Source organism: Eptesicus fuscus, chromosome 3, assembly GCF_027574615.1.
Source record: "Eptesicus fuscus isolate TK198812 chromosome 3, DD_ASM_mEF_20220401, whole genome shotgun sequence".
Taxonomy (NCBI): Eukaryota; Metazoa; Chordata; class Mammalia; order Chiroptera; family Vespertilionidae; genus Eptesicus; species Eptesicus fuscus.
In genome coordinates this window covers 2312684-2330943 of record NC_072475.1, presented here as the reverse complement: position 1 = coordinate 2330943, position 18260 = coordinate 2312684, and the positions used below count along the sequence as shown (strand labels likewise).

The 18260-nt window shown below is 61.7% G+C and overlaps 3 protein-coding genes across 3 annotated transcripts; 1 reads left to right on the top strand and 2 right to left on the bottom strand.

The window, feature by feature from the left end:
* The first annotated feature begins 1054 nt into the window (after window positions 1-1054).
* Window positions 1055-3657, top strand: C3H21orf140 (chromosome 3 C21orf140 homolog). Its single transcript, XM_008145724.3, has one exon. It carries the CDS (start codon window positions 1847-1849, stop codon window positions 2597-2599), a length of 753 nt encoding a protein of 250 aa, XP_008143946.2. The 5' UTR covers window positions 1055-1846; the 3' UTR covers window positions 2600-3657.
* A 1017-nt stretch (window positions 3658-4674) lies between these two features.
* On the bottom strand, window positions 4675-13621 carry SMIM11 (small integral membrane protein 11). The gene is made up of 6 exons (XM_054710623.1): window positions 13522-13621; window positions 9459-9535; window positions 8754-8847; window positions 5787-5957; window positions 5188-5330; window positions 4675-4854 (listed from the first exon to the last, which is right to left on the bottom strand). The coding sequence occupies exons 3-4, from the start codon at window positions 8763-8765 to the stop codon at window positions 5799-5801; spliced, it is 171 nt and encodes a 56-aa protein (XP_054566598.1). The 5' UTR covers window positions 8766-8847; window positions 9459-9535; window positions 13522-13621; the 3' UTR covers window positions 4675-4854; window positions 5188-5330; window positions 5787-5798.
* A 3860-nt stretch (window positions 13622-17481) lies between these two features.
* KCNE2 (potassium voltage-gated channel subfamily E regulatory subunit 2) lies at window positions 17482-18030 on the bottom strand. Its single transcript, XM_008145725.3, has one exon. It carries the CDS (start codon window positions 18028-18030, stop codon window positions 17659-17661), a length of 372 nt encoding a protein of 123 aa, XP_008143947.1. The 3' UTR covers window positions 17482-17658.
* Between the last annotated feature and the right edge of the window lie 230 nt (window positions 18031-18260).

Sequence of the window (18260 nt, the reverse complement as noted above, 5' to 3'; positions counted from 1 at the left end):
TCCGTGTGTCTGTCTCCTTGACATCCTGAGGCCCAGCAGGAGGCCAGTGCCCGGGGATGGGGCCAGAGGATTGGAGCTGCGCACACAATGGCCAGAGTGGAGGAGGCCTTGGGAGTGGGGTCAGGAGCCCCGACAATGCCCGAGCCCAGTGTGATGGCTTAAATACGGATGTTTCCCACACAGCTGGGCCTGCGGAGTAAGACCAAACTGGCACACGCATACGCCTACTCATGTGTGTGGCAACTGCTTCCGTTTTATTTGGAGGGGGTGGGGGGTACCACTAGTTCACAAATATCCCGCCCAGCAGAACCGCAGCCAGGCTTGCTGATGAGGGTTCCTGTCACGCTGCATCTTGGGATGAAGGAACATGTCAGAGTCCCTGGAGAACACGAGTCACTGGGCAGCGGAGGAGAAAGAAGAGCAGAATGTGCCCGGGAAAGCAGGCGGAGAGGAGGTCCTCCCTGGGAGGGGGTGCCTGCTGGGGCTGGTGGGCTCTGGCTGGGTCAGGGAAGGAGCTGGGTGTTGCCTTATGTCACATGGAGACATGGCCACGCTGCCCCCTGGCGGTCCTTCCTCACCTCGACTCTGAGGTGGGAGGTGACTGGAGGAGGCCGGTTCCATCCCAGGAGGCAGTGTCCAGCAGGAACTCGAGGTTCTGGGGGGTTCTGGCCTCCTGTGCAATGGTTCGGCTCTGCAGGGCGGCTGCTGGCCCGGCCCCGAGTCCCCGGTCAGCTCCTCTCAGGCTCGGGGACTCCAGCGTCACCTCCAGGGCAGCAGGTGCCCTTCTCCAGGGAGGACGTTAGGACGGAAACATGCGCTCACAGCAGAGGGAAGACCTGGGGGACGCGGGGAGGAGGCGCCATCTACAAGCCACGGAGAGGCGGCGGGAGAAGCCAGACCCGCCAGCACCCTGACCCGGGACTCCCACCCAGGACTGTGGGAAAGTGAGCTTCTGTCTAAGCCAAGCCGCCGGCGACACTGAGCCACGGCAGCCCTGGCACGAACCCTGCCCACCTCCGCCCCGACCTAAGGCAGAAGGCACGTCAGACACACCTTCCGTGGGTGACACGTCTCTTTCCCGCATCATGTAAGCCAGAGGGAACTGTTCTGAACGTGTCCCAGGATGCTCGCACATCCAAGTGTGTCCGTGGGGAGGCCCAGCAGGAAGGCCTCTGTGAGGTCCCCACCCTGGGGTGTCCGTGGGGAGGCCCAGCAGTGAGAAGGCCTCTGTGAGGTCCCCACCCTGGGGTGTCCGTGGGGAGGCCCAGCAGTGAGAAGGCCTCTGTGAGGTCCCCACCCTGGGGTGTCTGTGGGGAGGCCCAGCAGTGAGAAGGCCTCTGTGAGGTCACCACCCTGGGGTGTCCGTGGGGAGGCCCAGCAGTGAGAAGGCCTCTGTGAGGTCACCACCCTGGGGTGTCCGTGGGGAGGCCCAGCAGTGAGAAGGCCTCTGTGAGGTCCCCACCCTGGGGTGTCTGTGGGGAGGCCCAGCAGTGAGAAGGCCTCTGTGAGGTCCCCACCCTGGGGTGTCCGTGGGGAGGCCCAGCAGTGAGAAGGCCTCTGTGAGGTCCCCACCCTGGGGGGTCCGTGGGGAGGCCCAGCAGGAAGGCCTCTGTGAGGTCCCCACCCTGGGGTGTCCGTGGGGAGGCCCAGCAGTGAGAAGGCCTCTGTGAGGTCCCCACCCTGGGGTGTCCGTGGGGAGGCCCAGCAGTGAGAAGGCCTCTGTGAGGTCCCCACCCTGGGGTGTCTGTGGGGAGGCCCAGCAGTGAGGAGGCCTCTGTGAGGTCACCACCTGCTCCGGGCAGAACCCCACGGATGGAGACGGGCGAGCTCCTCAGCACGGGCCGCCATGCCTCGCTGCGCAAACCCCCTCTTCAGAAACATCGTCCTCAGGAGCCCGTTTGATGGCGTCAGGAGGAAGCAATGCCTCCAGTACCTGCAGACGCTGAGGAGGCTGCAGTTTGACGGGTTCAAGACGGTGTATTTGGGGGAAACAGAGATCCCCGAGAGCCTGGCCACCGGGGAGGACTTCAGGGGCGGGCTCTGCGTGCCCAGTCCGAGCTGGTGCGTGGTGCACGCGGGGGGCAGCCAGGGCTGGGTGCCGTGGCGGTACCGGGTGTTCCTGAGGGACGAGCTGAGCGTCCGCCCGGAAGACGGCTTCTTCGCCGAGTTCTGCGAGGCGGCGAGGAAGACCTACGGGAAGTGCGCCATCGTGGTCAAGGACGCCCGGCGGCCGGAGGCCCGGCCCACGGAGGACGGGGAGCCCCAGGCCCAGGCCCGCGCCCGGTCCGTCGTCCACCTGACGAGCATCGCCTGCTGCCCCGACGTGGCCAGGGCCTGCGGCCACGAGCTGCTCTGCCTGCCCTCCCCCTACAACTACCTGAACCCGCTGGACCTGGCCTGGTCCTCGCTCAAGTGGTTCATCATCAACAACAGGAAGGAGTTCTGCCTGCAGTCCATCGACAGCGTCTACGCCTACCAGTTCCTCCTCCTCAGCGACCTCATCAGCAGAGGGATGGAGCGGGTCAGCCCGAGCAAGTGGCGGACGCTCATCAACAAGGTGCGCCGGTGGGAGAACTACTACCTCGGCAAGTTTTCTTAGGGGCGGGCCCTCGCCGAGCGGCCACACCGCGTCCGGGGCTGGCGGGGCCACGGCCTCCCTGGACCACGGCAGCCACCGGTACTCCCACGGCGACCGCGCAGGGACGCCACGAGGACCGCGGCTCCCAGGGGCGTGGGCGAAGCGCCGCGGCTCAGTAAAGCTTCCCGGGAGATGAGGGTCTGGGCTCCTGTGTACGGTGACTTTGGGGCTATGCCGGGGCGGACTGGGGCAGCCCAGCTCGGGGGGCCTGGTGGTGAGCAAGGTGGACAGAGCTCAAGGCCGTGGCCAACGTTTAGGTCTCAGAAACGGGAGACGCGTGCGCAGGCCCTCAGAAGCCGAAGCTAAGGAGTGTGCCCACCCGTGTCCGGCCCCACACGACCCACGGAGCCAGGCGTGCTCACATACCCCACGCACGTTCTCTGCTCAGAGGCCGGGCCCCGCCCGCTTTGTCCACATTAAACCAGCGCGGAGGAGTGGCACCCCGAACTCGACGTCGGGTGGTTTTGCTTTTCAAACCCACGCAGCGCTTGCTGGTGCCCCCTGCTCAGCTGGTCACCGAGAAGGCCTGCTCCTCCCACCGCGAGCCCGGCTTCCGGGGCCCCGCCTCCTGCCGTTGTGTGGACTCTGACTTTTGTGGTGGCAGCTCTGCCAGCTGTCTGGTGTGATGTCAGGTGAGCCTCACGCCACGTGAACCGAGGGGTGAGGAGCAAACACGCAGCTGCCCACAGACGTAAGGAACGCGGCGCCGCCCTGCACGGACCGCCCGGCCGGGGCACCGAGGGGCCGGGGCCAGAGGGGCCAGGATGGAACGAGCTCCGGCCTTTTAACTCTGAGGCCGGGGGCGAGCTCCCTGGCTGCCCTGAGGCCGAGGGGGGCGGGCCTGAAACGCTGGGCACCCGCCGCCCCGCGGGGCCTGGGCCTCAGTACGCGGTGCCCCTGCCCGTCGAGTCCAGCTCAGTGTCCTGGTTCAGACCGAACCCTGACCTCACTTCCTGTCTGCTCTTCAGGGGAACCCTCCCTGTGCCCCAGCACAACCAGACTCGCTTTCAGATACGTGACCAAAGGGCACCGCTCTGCGCCTCGAGACCCTCGGCAGGAAGTCGGGGCGGGCGGGGAAGATGGCGGGTACAGCCCCATTGCTTTCGGAGCAGTGTAAACCGTGGGTGACGATGACAGCGACCCCACGTATGTTCTCCCGAGGTTGGGGACGGAGCCCGGCATCCCCACAACCGCATCCCCACGGCCTCCCGAGGGCCAGCGCGACCCGAGGTGACGGCAGGTGCTGCCCTGGAGGCCGCTGCCCGGGCCGTGCCCCCTGAGGTCCAGGCTCCACTGGGTGGACGGAGCCCGCTGGCCAGGCAGGGCTGCCGCCACCCAGGCACGCTCTCCTCCCGTCTCACTGCTTTACCAACAGCCAGTTTTACACACGTGACCTCCTTCGGCCAGACAAGCCCCCACGTGGCCGGGCGGTGAGCACAGTGAGCTCCCTCTACATGGGCAAGGCTGGTGCTAGGCCAGGTGTGAGGAGTGGAGACCTGACCACAGAGCTTCACGCGGAATGGAAGGAGCCTCACCATGACCCCCACCCCGACCCCCACCCCGACCCCCACGAAGTGGCAGTTCGGGGCTAATGACGGACCCGTTCCTACTCCTGTCTCAGACTCGGTCCCGTCTCCATCACTTCACTGTCCAAATGGCGGGGCAATGAGCCCCTGCAGGGACGCCACCCCCACCCTCTGCCTCCCCTCCATGAAAGCACAGGGCCGAGTTCCTGGGAAGAGGAGAAAACAGGGCAGGAGGGCAGCAGGTCAGAGGGCGGAGGTCAGAGGGTGAGGGTGTGCAGCGGGGACTTCCTCCCCACAGCGTGGCCACTTCTACAGCCCAGCCGGGGGGGGGGGGGGGGGGGGGGGCGCGGACACCTACAGCAGCTGTGGGTTTGCAGAACTCCCTGCCCCACAGCACAGGGTGTGTGTGTGTGTGTGTATGTGTGTGTGTGTGTGTGTGTATGACAGACAGATGGACACACACACGCACACGTGCACGCCAGCGGGCCTATCCCAGAGACCAGACACGCCTTGTCCAGGTGTTTACTTTACTGGGGAAAACGCGGGTCCTTAAAGCCTCTGCCAGTTGCCGTCACTGAAGTTCAGCTGCAGCTGGGAGTCCCCCTCCGCACACCCCTCGGCGCTCGCTCGGGAGTTTCTTCTCCTCGGCGAGTCCACTCTCCACGCGGCGGGCGCCGGGCGGTGCGGAGTCTGGGGAAGGGACCGGCGGTCAGCGGGAGCCGTCGGGTCAGCAGCGCCGACGCCCCACTCGCTCAGCGCAGCGCTCACGGGCAGCCACCCTGACTGACACCACGGAGCTCATCTCTCCATAAACGTACTTGTTTTCATTTTTCAGAAAAGGGTTCCCCCCGTACTTAGGTATCACCGTTTCCTTTTTCCCAACCCCCCCCCCAGCCCCAGCTCAGCCGTCAGCCGCCCCTCCCTGAGCCTTGGCGTTGGAGGGAGGGAGGAGTGTGTGTGACCGACCCCCCTTCTCAGTTCCCCACAAAACTCGGCCCACGTTCTGTGCGAGCGGCCCCTCACCTTTCGTTTGGACACACTCCCTCTTCCCCCACCGGGTCCGGCTCCCGAGGTCCAGCCGATGGACCATCTCTTTAGGAGGCGGCTCCCACCCAGGAGAGAGCTGCTGTGGCCACGCCGGCGGCTCCGAGGACCGGGTCCGGACGCTGCGGAGCGGGCAGAGCAGGGGCGAGGGGAGCTGAGTGAGGACCCGACGCCACACTTCACCCTGGAGACCCACAGCAGGGCCTCGTCAAGGTGCAGGCGGGCTTCAGGCCTGTGACCCGCCTCCTCCCCACCCCCCTTGCGCTTTCACGCACAACTGCAGGCGTTTGCAGAGCGTGCTTCTCCGAGGGGAGGCGCAGCTTTCACGCAATTCCCCGAGCCCCGTGGCCCCACCGCCCCGAAGCGCCCCGGCCCTCACCGAGGGAGAATCACCGGCTGGGCGAGGACCAACCCCGAGCTCCCGGCTGTCGGCACAGGCGCGAGGGTCAGGGTCTCTCCCGTCTCCCCGGAGCTCTTGACAGCTGGCGCCCCCGGCCCGCGCCCCCGGCCCGCACCCCCTTAGACCCGAGGGACACGGCCCGGCCGCCCGCCTGCACCTCCCCCCGCCAAGCCCATACCTGTGGCTCCCGTTAGCGCTCTTTCTTCTCCGACTTCTTCTCCGCCTCCAGCTGTCGCTCTCTGGCTTCCAACCTCTTCCTTTGGTATATTTTGGCTCCGGCAAATGCCAGGCAGAGAATTAACGTTTTCGCTGCCAAGATATACAGCAGCAGGGGCACGTGATCGAGAACCTAGGGAAGAAAGAAGCGGTTCTAAATGTGCGACATCAAACGCTTACTGTGCGCGACCCCCTACGCGGTCCCTGTCCCCACGTCGCTGGCAATCCAGCCCCGAGCCGCCCTTCCCGCCAGGCCCGGCGGGGGCTGCCGACCTCAGGACCCCGGTCTTATGACCCCGGTCTCATGACCGGACCCTGCCCGTGCCGCCGCCCAGGCCCCCTGCTCCGGAGGCGGCGTGGGCCCGCTCTGCGCGGCCACCGACTGAGTGGCCGGGCGTCACCGGCTGCTCTGAGCGTCTGCCTCGCCGCCTGCGCGGCTGCTGGGCCAGCCCTTCCCTCTAGATTCTCAGCTCCAGTCCCCACCACTTCCTCTTGGTTCCCACCACCAGGAGCACTGGCACAGACGGTAAAACAAATACGAAAGTAAGGACACCCTGCACGCCATTCAATGCAGCTGCACACACCCCCGTTCACACGCGGCTGCACACACCCCCGTTCACACGCGGCTGCACATACACCCATTCACACGCGGCCGCACACACCCCCGTTCACACGCGGCTGCGCACACACCCGTTCACACGCAGCTGCACATACACCCATTCACACGCAGCTGCACACACACCCGTTCACACGCGGCTGCACACACCCCCGTTCACACGCAGCTGCACACACACCCGTTCACACGCAGCTGCACACACCCCCGTTCACACGCGGCCGCGCACACCCCCGTTCACACGGAGCTGCACATACACCCATTCACACGCGGCCGCACACACCCCCGTTCACACGCGGCCGCACACACCCCCGTTCACACGCAGCCGCACACACAGGCGCTGCGCCTGCACGACCCCTTCCTCTGACGCAGGCCGCTGGCGGTGTGGAGCGTGAGGAAGCTGTGACGCCGTGGGGTGGGAATACATGGACACCAAAAGGAGGAGCTGAATACTTCAGTTGTTCTCAGTGAACTGAACAGTGAGAACTCCGAGAGCCGGGACAGCAGCCGACACCCCAGCCCGTCAACAGGAGCGAACGGTCAGCACAGCAGGCCGCGCGGGCAGGTCGCTCTGGCAGGAGAGCCAGGTCCTCACGCTTCACACGCGGCCACTGTTCCTCCAACACCAGCAGCTTGGACGCCTGGTTCCGTCCTCCCTCCCTGACCCACAGCTGACGCCCTCCCCGCCCCGCAGGCCTCCTGCGGGTCCCCTTTCACAGACGAGGCGCGGCTGCGCGCTTCTCAACGGCTATTAAATGGCACCTCACATTTGCTCGTTGGAGGAATAAAACACAGTTTGCTGCCATAAATAAGCCTCTTGGTATGTGCCTAGGATTTCTAGGCAGCTGAGCCTCACTGCTACTGGGAAAGACACTCTCTCCAGTTCTGGAAATCTCTGTGCGAGCCATGCAATCCTGCTGCATCCGTGCCCATGTCCCAGCCTCGGCCCCGCCCCAGCCCCAGCCACGGCCCCAGGAGCTGCCGTAGGCTACGGCATGGGATCAGACTGCAGGCAGAGCCAGGAAACCCACTGAAACGGAACCACCACAAACAGAGGCGGGGAAGCGGGTCCCCGTTTACTCTCCCCTTAGAGGTTCCGGGGAGGCAGCAGGAGGCAGAGCAGGGCAGCCAGGGTCGAGGACACCCCAGGGCTGCGGCGAAGGGTCAGGGCCGCCTGCCTCTGGGGCGCTAAGCTTCCCTGGGTTAACCCTCCCTTTGATTTCTAACAAATCCCTCCAAACGTGCAGACTTGGGGGGTAAGTGAGACGGCGGCTGTGAACAGGCCTGGTTGGCACAGGTGCGGCCCTGCCCCCGAGTCCTGACCGCCTCGTCTAGGGTTCAGGGGTTCTGAGACCGTGGACCCCTTGAAGCCCCCCAATCCCACACCCCAGAAGCTGGGAAGCAGGGGTCTGTACTCCCTCATCCCGCTTCCAGACCCTTCCAGATCTCGCAACAGAAACCCAGGGATGTTCTGAACAAGGAATTATAATTGAGAAAATACAAGATCCTAAGTTTAAAAGACACATATCACATTTACATACATGAAAAAATACCCCAGAATTGTTCATAGTGCCTCTCTGGATGGTAGGACGATGTATGATTTCTATTTGACTTCCTACTTTTCAAAGTACCCACAATAACATATATTTCAGGGGCTGTCCTGTGACCAACCCCAGCTAACCCCACCCGCTTCAGGATTTCACAGGACACGTGACACACACTTCTCCCACGGCCGCTCGGCCGGCCGGCGCCTCTGCGCGGCCCTTGAACCTGTGCTCCCAGCACCGACCCAGGCCTCGGAGCTCAGGGTGTTTACTCCCCGCCAGGGTCAGCTGCACCCGATGTCCCGGGAGAGGACGGACTTCAACACGACACGGATGAAGTGTGACTCTGTACAGACGACCGTGCCCATGGACACCAAGGGGAATGCCTCCCCTGCATTTGCAAGTTCCCGTGGGAAAGAAAAACCCACTTGCTGGCAACACAAAGGTAAGATTAGGGAAGGAGAGCGTGCAGGTCGGGGACGACTGCGTCTGCAGCTGCTGCCGTGAGATCGCAATCCGCTGTAAAGGAGCCGAAATGGGGAACGTGGGTGGCTTTACGGGTGTGGGTTTGGCGAGACAAGGGGCAGATCCGAGGCCGGCCGTGGGCCCCTCCACGCGCCTGGCGAGCAGCGCACACCTGCATGCTTTAACTTAAAGCCAAATGGTAGCTACTGTCATGATTCCTGCTCCAGGCGACGTTTTCTCGTTCTGAAGTTCTACCATCAGGAGAAAGAGAAAACCCCGAGCCCTCAACGCTTAAAAGTGCGGTCACCTCCCAGTTCATGCTGGACCCACTGTGACGTCACTCCTGGTCGACGCAGACGCCGGCCGGCACCCGAGGAGGAGCAGGGCTCAGGCGCGCTGGTCTGCAGGGAAGAGAGGAACAGGTCAGCGGGGGCTGTCCAGGGCTGAGCACCTCAGGGAGAGTCTCTGATGGGGAGAGAGGGCACACGATGGGCAAAGAGCGCGCTCCGCAGAGAGGAGGCTGTGTCCGCAGCAAGCTGACCCGGAGCCCGGGGTCGGGGGAGCAGCGACCTGGGTCAGAGCCGGGACAGGCGCGGCCTGTTGGGCAGAAAGGGCTGGCTGATCTGCCGGGAATGGGAGCAGAGCCGCAGCAGAGGGGCCTCCTGCTCCTACGGGGACGGTGCTCCCACTCCCCTCACCAGGGACCTAAACGCCCAGGTCCAAAGTCGTTCCTCCACCCCCTCCTGCCCTGAACCCCAGCTGCTCGGTGGGTGAGAGGCTTTCTCCAGTCCCCCGAGTGTTAATTAAGCAAATCTAGGTTTTTAAAAACTATCTGGAGGGACGGGAGTACATGACATGGGAAACATTGTCTAAGAAAGCCCTTCCGGCCTAGAATTCCCGCCTAAAGTGAGGGCCCCGGGGAGGGGGGGGCAGGACGTGACAGGCAGGGACACGGCGGAGCACAGGGGGGCTCTGAGGCCTCGCTGTCACTATTTGAGACGGTGACACGTACCCCAAGAGTCAGAAGACGAGCTCGGGATGCAGACACTACACACTCGGGCGACTTCCCTCCTGGGGCCTCGGTCCCATCTGCAAACGAAGAAAGGGGGTGTCAGCTGGCTGGGCCCACGGCCCCTACTGCTCCTGGGCCAGGGACGTACAGCTCCGCGCCGCGGTGCCCAGCCGGGCCCACGGGCAGCGACGCGCCCACTCACTCAGTCTTCACACCAGCCCTCTGAGGGCAGTTCGCCATCTCCACTTCAGAGACCGGGACAGTTTGTGAAACACGTCCAGGGTCACATGCAGGGGGCACTGGGACTCAACCCTCCAGTCTGCCCCACAGTCTTATCCTGATGTAGGCAGAGAGCTCTGCACTCAAAAACCCACAGATGCTTTTCTTTAAATATACTCACAATTAAAACGAAGAGAGACAGAGTCTCATAGGCCTTCAGAATGGAGATATTACAAACTTCAGAGAAGACGTTTCATAGAAAACTTTTTCACTTACAAAAGCATCCTATATAATAAAAGGCTAATATGCAAATAGACCAAACAGCAGAACGACTGGCTGCTATGATGCGCACTGACCACCAGGGGGCAGATGTTCAACGCAGGAGCTGCCCCCTGGTGGTCGGTGCGCTCCCACAGGGGGAGCGCCGCTCAGCCAGAAGCCTGGCTCATGCCTGGCGAGTGCAGCAGTGGTAGCGGGAGCCTCTCCCGCCTCTGCGTCAGCGCTAAGGACGCTTTGGGAGATGTCCAACCGACAGCTTAGGCCCACTCTGCAGGGAGCCGGCCTAAGCCATCAGTCAGACATCCCCCGAGGGCTCCCAGAGTGCAAGAGGGCGCAGGCCAGGCCGAAGGACTCCCGCCCCCCGAGTGCACAAATTTTGTGCACCAGGCCTCTAACTAAATATAAAAAGTTCAGCCCTGGCCGGTATGGCTCGGTTGGGTGTTGTATTATGCGCTGCAGGGGTTTCCTGTTCAATTCCTGGTCTGGGCACATGCCTGGGTTTCTGGCTCAATCCCTGGGGGGAGGAAGGGGCATGCAGGGGGGAGGAAGGGGCATGCAGGAGGCAGCCGATTGATGTTTCTCTCTCACTCCCTTCCTCTCTCTCTAAAAAATTCGAACCTCATCTATTCAAGGTCACAGTATCTTGAAAACAAGCAGGGAGTTGGCACACAATAGCCAAGTTTTCCCCATGACTTTTTCAAAGTCAGATAAGCTAACCATAGGAATGTACACCATAATCTGTTTACATGTGATTGGAGGTAGGCTGACCTTCCTGTGTAAATGGCCTGTTTGTCTTTAAGTAGCAGATTCTGATCTGCACTGCAGTGGTGCCAGAGTTCCCCTTGGAGGAATCTCGAATAACCTCCGGGATTAGCCATGCTGTCAGTGAAAATAAACTATGTAAGGCCGGGTACATTTTACTTTTACAACTCCTCTGAGCTGTGTACAAATATAGTAGGTGATTCGGCTGTTCCCCACTACATACCTTGATTCCCAAGGTCAAGGACAACAAACAGGTCCAAAATATTTATCGGAGGAAGTAAATTAAAAAGAACACCCCGTTGTTGTCTGGCCCTCTGGCAAACACGTACAGCAAGGCCTCCCACAACAGGCAATTGGTTCTGCAACTTTAAGCAAAATGACAGCAAGTGAAACCCATTTTACAGGAGGCTAAGTAAAGTAAACGAGAGTTAAGTTCCTACGACATCTCATCAGGGTTGTAATGAAACAACACTGAGCAGAAGGACAGGCGTTGTTGGAGGGTCTGTTGCACTACGTGCGCTTACTGGTGGTGTGGCCTCGGCCCCGTCACCTGGCCCCTCATCTGTAAATCCTCCCTCGAGACTGGATTAGAGACCGAAGCACCACCCCGGCCCACGGGAAGTACTACATAAATGTCGAGCATGATGGTTATGACAGATGCCTCTCCTCCCCTAGTGGACAGGCCAAGCTGCAGACCATAAACAAGGGCCATCCTGTGAGAAATGGAGTCCCTGCCAGACAGCCGCCATGGTATAGACCACGCGAGCACCAGGAGAGCCGGCATCCGGACTCTATTCCCGGTGGCACCAAGGCAGGGCACGTGACCTACGGCACGTCATGAACCTCTTTGGGCCAGTGTCCTCGTTTTAAAAATCAGAATCCAGCCCGAGCCGGTTTGGCTCAGTGGATAGAGCGTCAGCCTGCGGACTGAAGGGTCCCAGGTTCGATTCCGGTCAAGGGCATGTACCTTGGTTGCGGGCACATCCCCAGTAGGGGGTCTGCAGGAGGCAGCTGATCGATGTTTCTCTCTCATCGATGTTTCTAACTCTCTATCCCTCTCCCTTCCTCTCTGTAAAAAATTAATAAAATATATTTTTTTAAAAATCAGAATGCAGCCCTTGCCGGTTTGGCTCAGTGGATAGAGCGTCGGCCTGCAGATTGAAGGGTCCTGGGTTTGATTCCAGTCAAGGGCCCATGCCCAGGTGTGGACTCGATTCCCAGTAGTGGGCGTGCAAGAGGCAGATCAATAATTCTCTCATCATTGATGTTTCCATCTCTCTCTCTCCCTCTTGAAATGAATAAAAATATATTTTCTAAAAAAATCAGAATCCAGAGAACAATGCTGCAAGTCTGGAATTCGGAAGCCACGGTTCTCGCTGACATCCCGGAACCAGACAGTAAAAATATACTGGCATCGGCCTCGACTTCATGCCTCCAGTGATACAACTCAAGCTCTTTAGGAGAGAAATACAGAAAGTCAACCTGCAAACAGTGTTGGGGGTGCGGTGAGGGTGGGAGGAGAGGCAGATCAGAGTGGCTCCTCTCACCCTCTGCCTCCATCCACATTGTGGGGGGGGAAGGGGGGACCCATCTCCCTCGGTGACATGTTCCCACTCTGCAGGCCTCAGCAGGACTTAAGCAATGAAAACTGAGGAGGCCAAGAATATCCCGGCCTGTGCTCTGACTCCCTATAAACACCTGGTGCAAAATTAGAAACGGAGGCAGCTGTTGTCTGCAAACGCAAAGCTGGGACAACTCTGAGGCGTCAAGTCAACCAAGTAGTGCGGGCACTTTAACCCCCCGCCCCCCCCCCCCCCCCAGACTATTCAGTCTGAGCTTAAAACTGAAAAATAGCCCTAACCGGTTTGGCCCAATGGAGAGAGCATTGGCCCGGGGTCCCGGGGTCCATTCCCGTCAAGATCCCCAGTGGGGGCGTGCAGGAGGCAGCTGATGGATGATTCTCTCTCATCGATGTTGATGTCTCTCCCTCTCCCTTCCTCTCGCTAAAAAAAATCAATTAAAGTATTTTAACAAGTAATGGCTGAGAGAGAAATAGTCCTATTTCCTTTACTGCAAAAATATCCTGATTTTTTCTTTTGCCAGATTTCTGGATACACAGAAAAGCTGCTCGCTGACCGGTTAGGCCACTGGAAGCAACATGGTCACGGACTGTCCGCCATCTACTCCTTCTGGGCACCCCTGGGAACTCCAGGCGGCCCCGCTCTTGGGGTCTGAACTCCTGCCAGCTGTGTCCTTGGTCCCACCTTTCCGAAGCTGTTCCCTTCCCAGGCCACCCTCCCACCCCGGCCCGCACCCACTCACTGGGAGGAGGTGCGGGGAGGAGGGCCATCCCTCGGCCGACCTCGGGACCCCACTGCCCGGTCAGCCGGGGTTCCCGGGGCCACAGGCCAGGGTCCTCTCCGACCCCCAAACTTAGGGAGCAACACCTGCCCCCTCACACCCCAACCCTTCCACTGAACGGGGCGTCCAGAACATTCACTCGTCCCCAAGCCCCTGGGACTCCAACACCCTCTGGCCACCACCAACCCCGGGCCCCCCGGGCCACGTGCCAGCCTACACACGCCGCCCCGGTGCCTGGATTTCGCGGCGCAGGTAGGCGGGCGGGTGAGGGCCATGACCCTCCGGTCCCCCCTGGGCGGGGAGCCGGCGCCGCACGGCCGGGGCCGACTGGCGGGCACCCTGGAGAAAGCGCGGACTAGGGTCGGCCGCGGGACACCCCAGCGCCCCAAAGAGCCCCCGGGCTTCCGGTCAGCACCCCGCTGACCGAGAGGTCAGGACTTACAGCTCCAAGTTGCGGGGGCCGCTGCGCCCCGTGAGCTTGCAAACCAGGACTCCCACAGACGGTGCGGAAACTACACGTCCCGAAATGCACCGCTCCGCGCCGGCGCAGTGGGTCTGGGCCGCCTTCGTGAGCTCACCGCTCTGCGCCTGCGCAGGGGGCCGGGGCCGGGGCCTGGTACTGCCCCGGGCCATTTCCGGTTCCGGACTTCCCCGAGCCGGGGGGCAGATGGAAGCTGGAGAGCGCGGCGTCTCGGGGCCCCTCCACCCTCAGCTGCGCCGCTATCCTTGGTGCTCGCGACGGAGGACCCCAGTTCCCCAGCAGTTCCCAGCCCAGCTTTCATCTTCGCCCCAAAATGCGCGGTTCCTTGGGGACGGCGCGGGCGCCCCGGGCTGGGTTCCCGATCCCCGCGCGCAGAGCTGGAGCTCTGAGTCCCGGCCCCGGGCGCACCCGGACTGAACCCGGCGTGACGCAGGGAGAGGAGCGGCCTGGGGCTGGAGAGCGTGGAGGAGCCGGGGCAGAGCTCGATCGGAGCCCGGCGCCCTGACCCCCGCCCGCGGCCCTGACCCCCGCCCGCCGGGACACTGTGCAGAAGCGCGAGTGTCGGGCGTGCCCGGAGGGGACGGCCCGGGGCAGGGGTTCGTGCGTCCACCCAAGTTGTCCGGGAGAAAGTAACAGAATTGCTCTGCTCTGCCCGCGGGGGCGCAGTGGTTAGAGCACCGTCCCGTGCACCGAGAGGCCGCTGGTTCTATTCCGGGTCAGGGCACCTGCCCGGGTTGTGGGCTCCATCCCAGTAGGCGACGTGCAGAAGGCAGCCGATCCATGTTTCTCATGGATGTTTCTATCTCCCTCTCCCTTCCTCCTAATAAAATCAATCAATCAATAAGTAAAAATAAAAACATTTTTTAAAATCTTAACAGGCATTCTTTAAAAATTGCTCTGTTCTGCCCTAACCGGTTTGGCTCAGTGGATAGAGCGTCGGCCTGCGGACTCAAGGGTCCCAGGTTCGATTCCGGTCAAGGGCATGTACCTTGGTTGCGGGCACATCCCCAGTGGGGAGTGTGCAGGAGGCAGCTGATTGATGTTTCTCTCTCATCGATGTTTCTAACTCTCTATCCTTCTCCCTTCCTCTCTGTAAAAAATCAATAAAATATATTTTTTTTAAAAGAAAAAAAATGTTAAAAAAAATTGCTCTGTTCTGAGCACTTTGAGGCTCCTGTCGAAGGGAAGCCTCCTAACAAGCCCAGAGGGGTCCATAGAGGAGGAGAGGCGGACACAGGGGATGAAGGTGATCTGTCCTGGCTGTGGAGCAGCCGAGCTAGGCCCCGCCTCACTCCTGGCCTGATCTGGCCTCGGGGCAGCCTTGCTTCCTGACCAAATCTCTTCAAACTCGGCAGTAAGTGGGCGCAGGTCTCCCAGAGCCGGTAGACCCAGCAGAGGGCACTCCTCACGCAAAGGGGCAGGGGATTGTTGGAACTGGCATTTCCGTTCCGGGTGCGGTGGCAAGCCTGGGTGTGGTGGGGCTGGGGCTGGAGCCGCGGATGGGGCAGAGGGTTGCCGCAGCTGCACGCCCAGCGTTCCTGCAGACCCCGCATTTCCCGCGTCTGCTCAGGTCTCCCTGTGACCAGGGGGCTCCCGGGAGCCTGGCCAGCGCCGGGTCCGCGGGGAGAGCACCGTGCCGCCTGCCGGAGACCTGCGTCCCCGTCGGGGTCCAACCCGAGCCCCAGCTTTGCAGCCGGCCGCCGATGTGGGCACGTTGGCATGAACGCCCGCGTGCAGCAGCATTTCTGGGCTTCTGCCCTGAGGAGGAAGCCGCTCTGCTCTCGGCGTAGGCGTGGCTTTCCCTGGCACTGGAGCTAATGCCCTGGGAGTGGTGCCGAGGCTCCCAGGGAGGCCTCAACCCAGCGCCAGGTCCAGGTTCCTGTCACCTCGCAGGAAAGTACGCAAGAGTGGGGCAGAGAAAGCACAGCAGGTTTGTTAAAGTGGCAGTGCACACTCGAGAAGGGGAGGCCCGGCCGGTGTGGCTCAGTGGTGGAGCGGCGACCTATGAACCAAGAGGTCACAGTTCAATTCCTGGTCAGGGCACCTACCCGGGTTGCGGGCTCCATCCCCAGTGTGGGGTGTGCAGGAGGCAGCTGATCAATGATTCTCTGTCATCATGGATGTTTCCATCTCTCCCTCGCCCTTCCTCTCTGAAATCAATAAAAATGTATTTTTAAAAACACAAAAACTGTCGTGCAGGTCAATGTAGCTGCTAACTCTGGCTGAGGCCAGTTTTTATTTGTCTCAACTACTTATTGCCCCAGGAAACTGGGAGGGGAGCAGCGAGGGGCAGGCGAGGGCCAGGGGTCAGCCACAGGTCACATCCCAGCGTTCTAACTCACAAGGGCGGGATGGAGCCCAGGGCCTCTGACCCCTGAGCTAACTCTCCCGCCGCTGGAACAAAACCGCAGCTCGTTACCAGGAATCGATGCCTTGATTATATCTCCCGCCAAAGAGACAGACCCTGGGGCAGGTGGAACTCACCGACAAGCAAGCGCTCGGGGAAGGAGGGCTCCTGTTCTGAGTTTTGTCTCCTGCCCTGAAACGTGAGGCCCTCTTGCCTTGCTCTGCCTTGTGGATAGAGGGGGGCTGGCGGAGGGAGGGGGAGCCAGGAGGCAGGGAGCTCCATGGAGCGCAGCCCAGGCATCTGCCTCCCAGAGCTCCTACCCCAGCTCCTGAGAGAGTGGACTGTGGCCTGCCTTAGGCCCGCCCTGGCCCTGCTCTAGCTCCGCCCACTCTGAGGATCTCTGCTGTGACTTGTCAATTATCATGACGTTTAGGGGTCTGACTGCCTCCCTGCTGGGTGGGTGCCTCCCGCTCGGGGGGTCTCGGTCCCCTCTGTACAGCGGAGGTCGGGCCCGTGACCCGAGTGGACAGATGGCAAATGCCGCTGATGAAATGAATGAGTGAAGGCCCCTAATCCGCGGAGGGCAGACTCGTCATCTACACGCGTGTGATGATCGGGGGCCTGGACCTCCCGTTCTGTGATGGTGAGCGATGGCTGTCTAGCTTTGCAGCAGACACCCCCAGTTCAGACACTTCCTGTCCCTCTGTCTTTGCAAACGTGAGTAAAGATGGTCCCTGGAAAGAGAGGAAGCGGAAACTGTGGGAAGACAAGGGCGTTCATGAAGCCATGCCATGCCTTTATTGCTTCCTCCGTGCTAACAGGGAGGGAGAGGGCCCGTCCCCTGCAGGACTGTGAATGGCATGGAGAATGTGTGTGCGGGGGGCTCTGAAGATTCCCCCGCCTGTGGTGGGCTGGCCGCCCCGTGAATGCTTGCTCTGTCGTCAGACTCCGGGCAAGTTCAATGCCAGGAAAAGCAATGCAACCACGGTAAGCCCACGGCTCTGCCATCTTCATCGGGACGCGCGCTACGAGTGAGTCAGAGTGCTCCCGTCAGCCCAGTGACAAGTGACAGATTCCCCACCTCGGCACCCGGGTCCCACATCCTGTTGATCGGGTGAAGTAGCCACACACAAAGTCACGTGTCCGGAGGAGGAACACGGTGCTTTGCGAATCTTTCCTTTCTACCCGCCCCACCCCCCGCCACTCGCAGGCGCCTGGCCTCCATCCGGCTGTTTTCACCACTGACATCGACAGTGACAGTCCCGTGGCGGACAGTCAGGGGCCCTCACACAGCACAGCACTCCCACGAGCAGCGCCCGGCCGGCCGCGGACAGGACAGGGACAGCCGCCTGCCTCAGGGACCCGCACGCGGTCTCCATGCAGAGTCTCCGCAGACAGCGGGCGGCGCGGTGTCTTCCAAGCAGAGAGTTCGGGGTGCTCCAGGGCGCGGGCGTCCGAGGTCGGCTCCCTGCCTGTCTTGCTGGTCAAGGAGACTTTTTGTTGTTGTTGTGAATCCTCACCCGAGGACATTTCTCCACTGATTTTAGGGAGAGTGGAAGGGAGAGGGACAGACAGAGAGAAACATCGATGTGAGAGAAACACATCGATTGGCTGCCTCCTGCGTGTGCCCCGACCAGGGCCTGGGCCGGGGAGGAGCCTGCGACCCAGGTACATGCCCTTGACCGGAGTCGAACCCGGGACCCTGTGGTCCGCAGGCCGAGGCTCTGTCCACCGAGCCACGCGGCCAGGGCTCAGGGGGACGCTTTGGACCCCGCGGCGCCGAGGTTCTGGTGGACGGTGGCCCGGGCCTCCTCCAGGCTCAGGTTCTGGCTCCTGTACTTGTGCTTCCAGTCGTCCACGATGTACTGGTGGTAGGGGTCGTTGGAGTGCTCCTGCCGCTTGGACTTGACCGTGCTCACCAGGATGGCCACCACGATGAAGGAGAACATGCCGATCATCACCATGAGGTACAGGATGACGTAGTAGAAGTTCTCGGCGTCCACGCGGGCCTGCAGGGCGTCCTGCTGGGCGGTCGTGTTCCGGCGCCACGCGTCCATGTACCCCGCGAGGACCCTCCTGAAGGCATCCTCCAGGGTCTGCGTCAGGTTGGCCAGGGAGGGCATGCTGCTCCTGCGCGAAGCCAACGGGGAGACGGGCGGACAGTTAAAGGGGGTCCTTGCTCACGCGGCTGCGGAAGGGATGGCCGGAGGGGCACGCCAGGGGAAGCCATGTGATCCCTCCCTAACCCGGCTGGCGATGGGCCGAGCGCACATTCGGTGGTTCTTTAAGCTTGTCATATGCCTCTGCCGCACGCGTGATATTTGACAAAAGTGTAATGGGGTGCCGGAAGCCA

What these genes read in the sequence shown, in the direction of transcription:
- KCNE2 (XM_008145725.3), bottom strand. Translation starts at nt 18,030, where the DNA reads ATGCCCTCCCTGGCCAACCTGACGCAGACCCTGGAGGATGCCTTCAGG.
- C3H21orf140 (XM_008145724.3), top strand. Translation starts at nt 1,847, where the DNA reads ATGCCTCGCTGCGCAAACCCCCTCTTCAGAAACATCGTCCTCAGGAGC.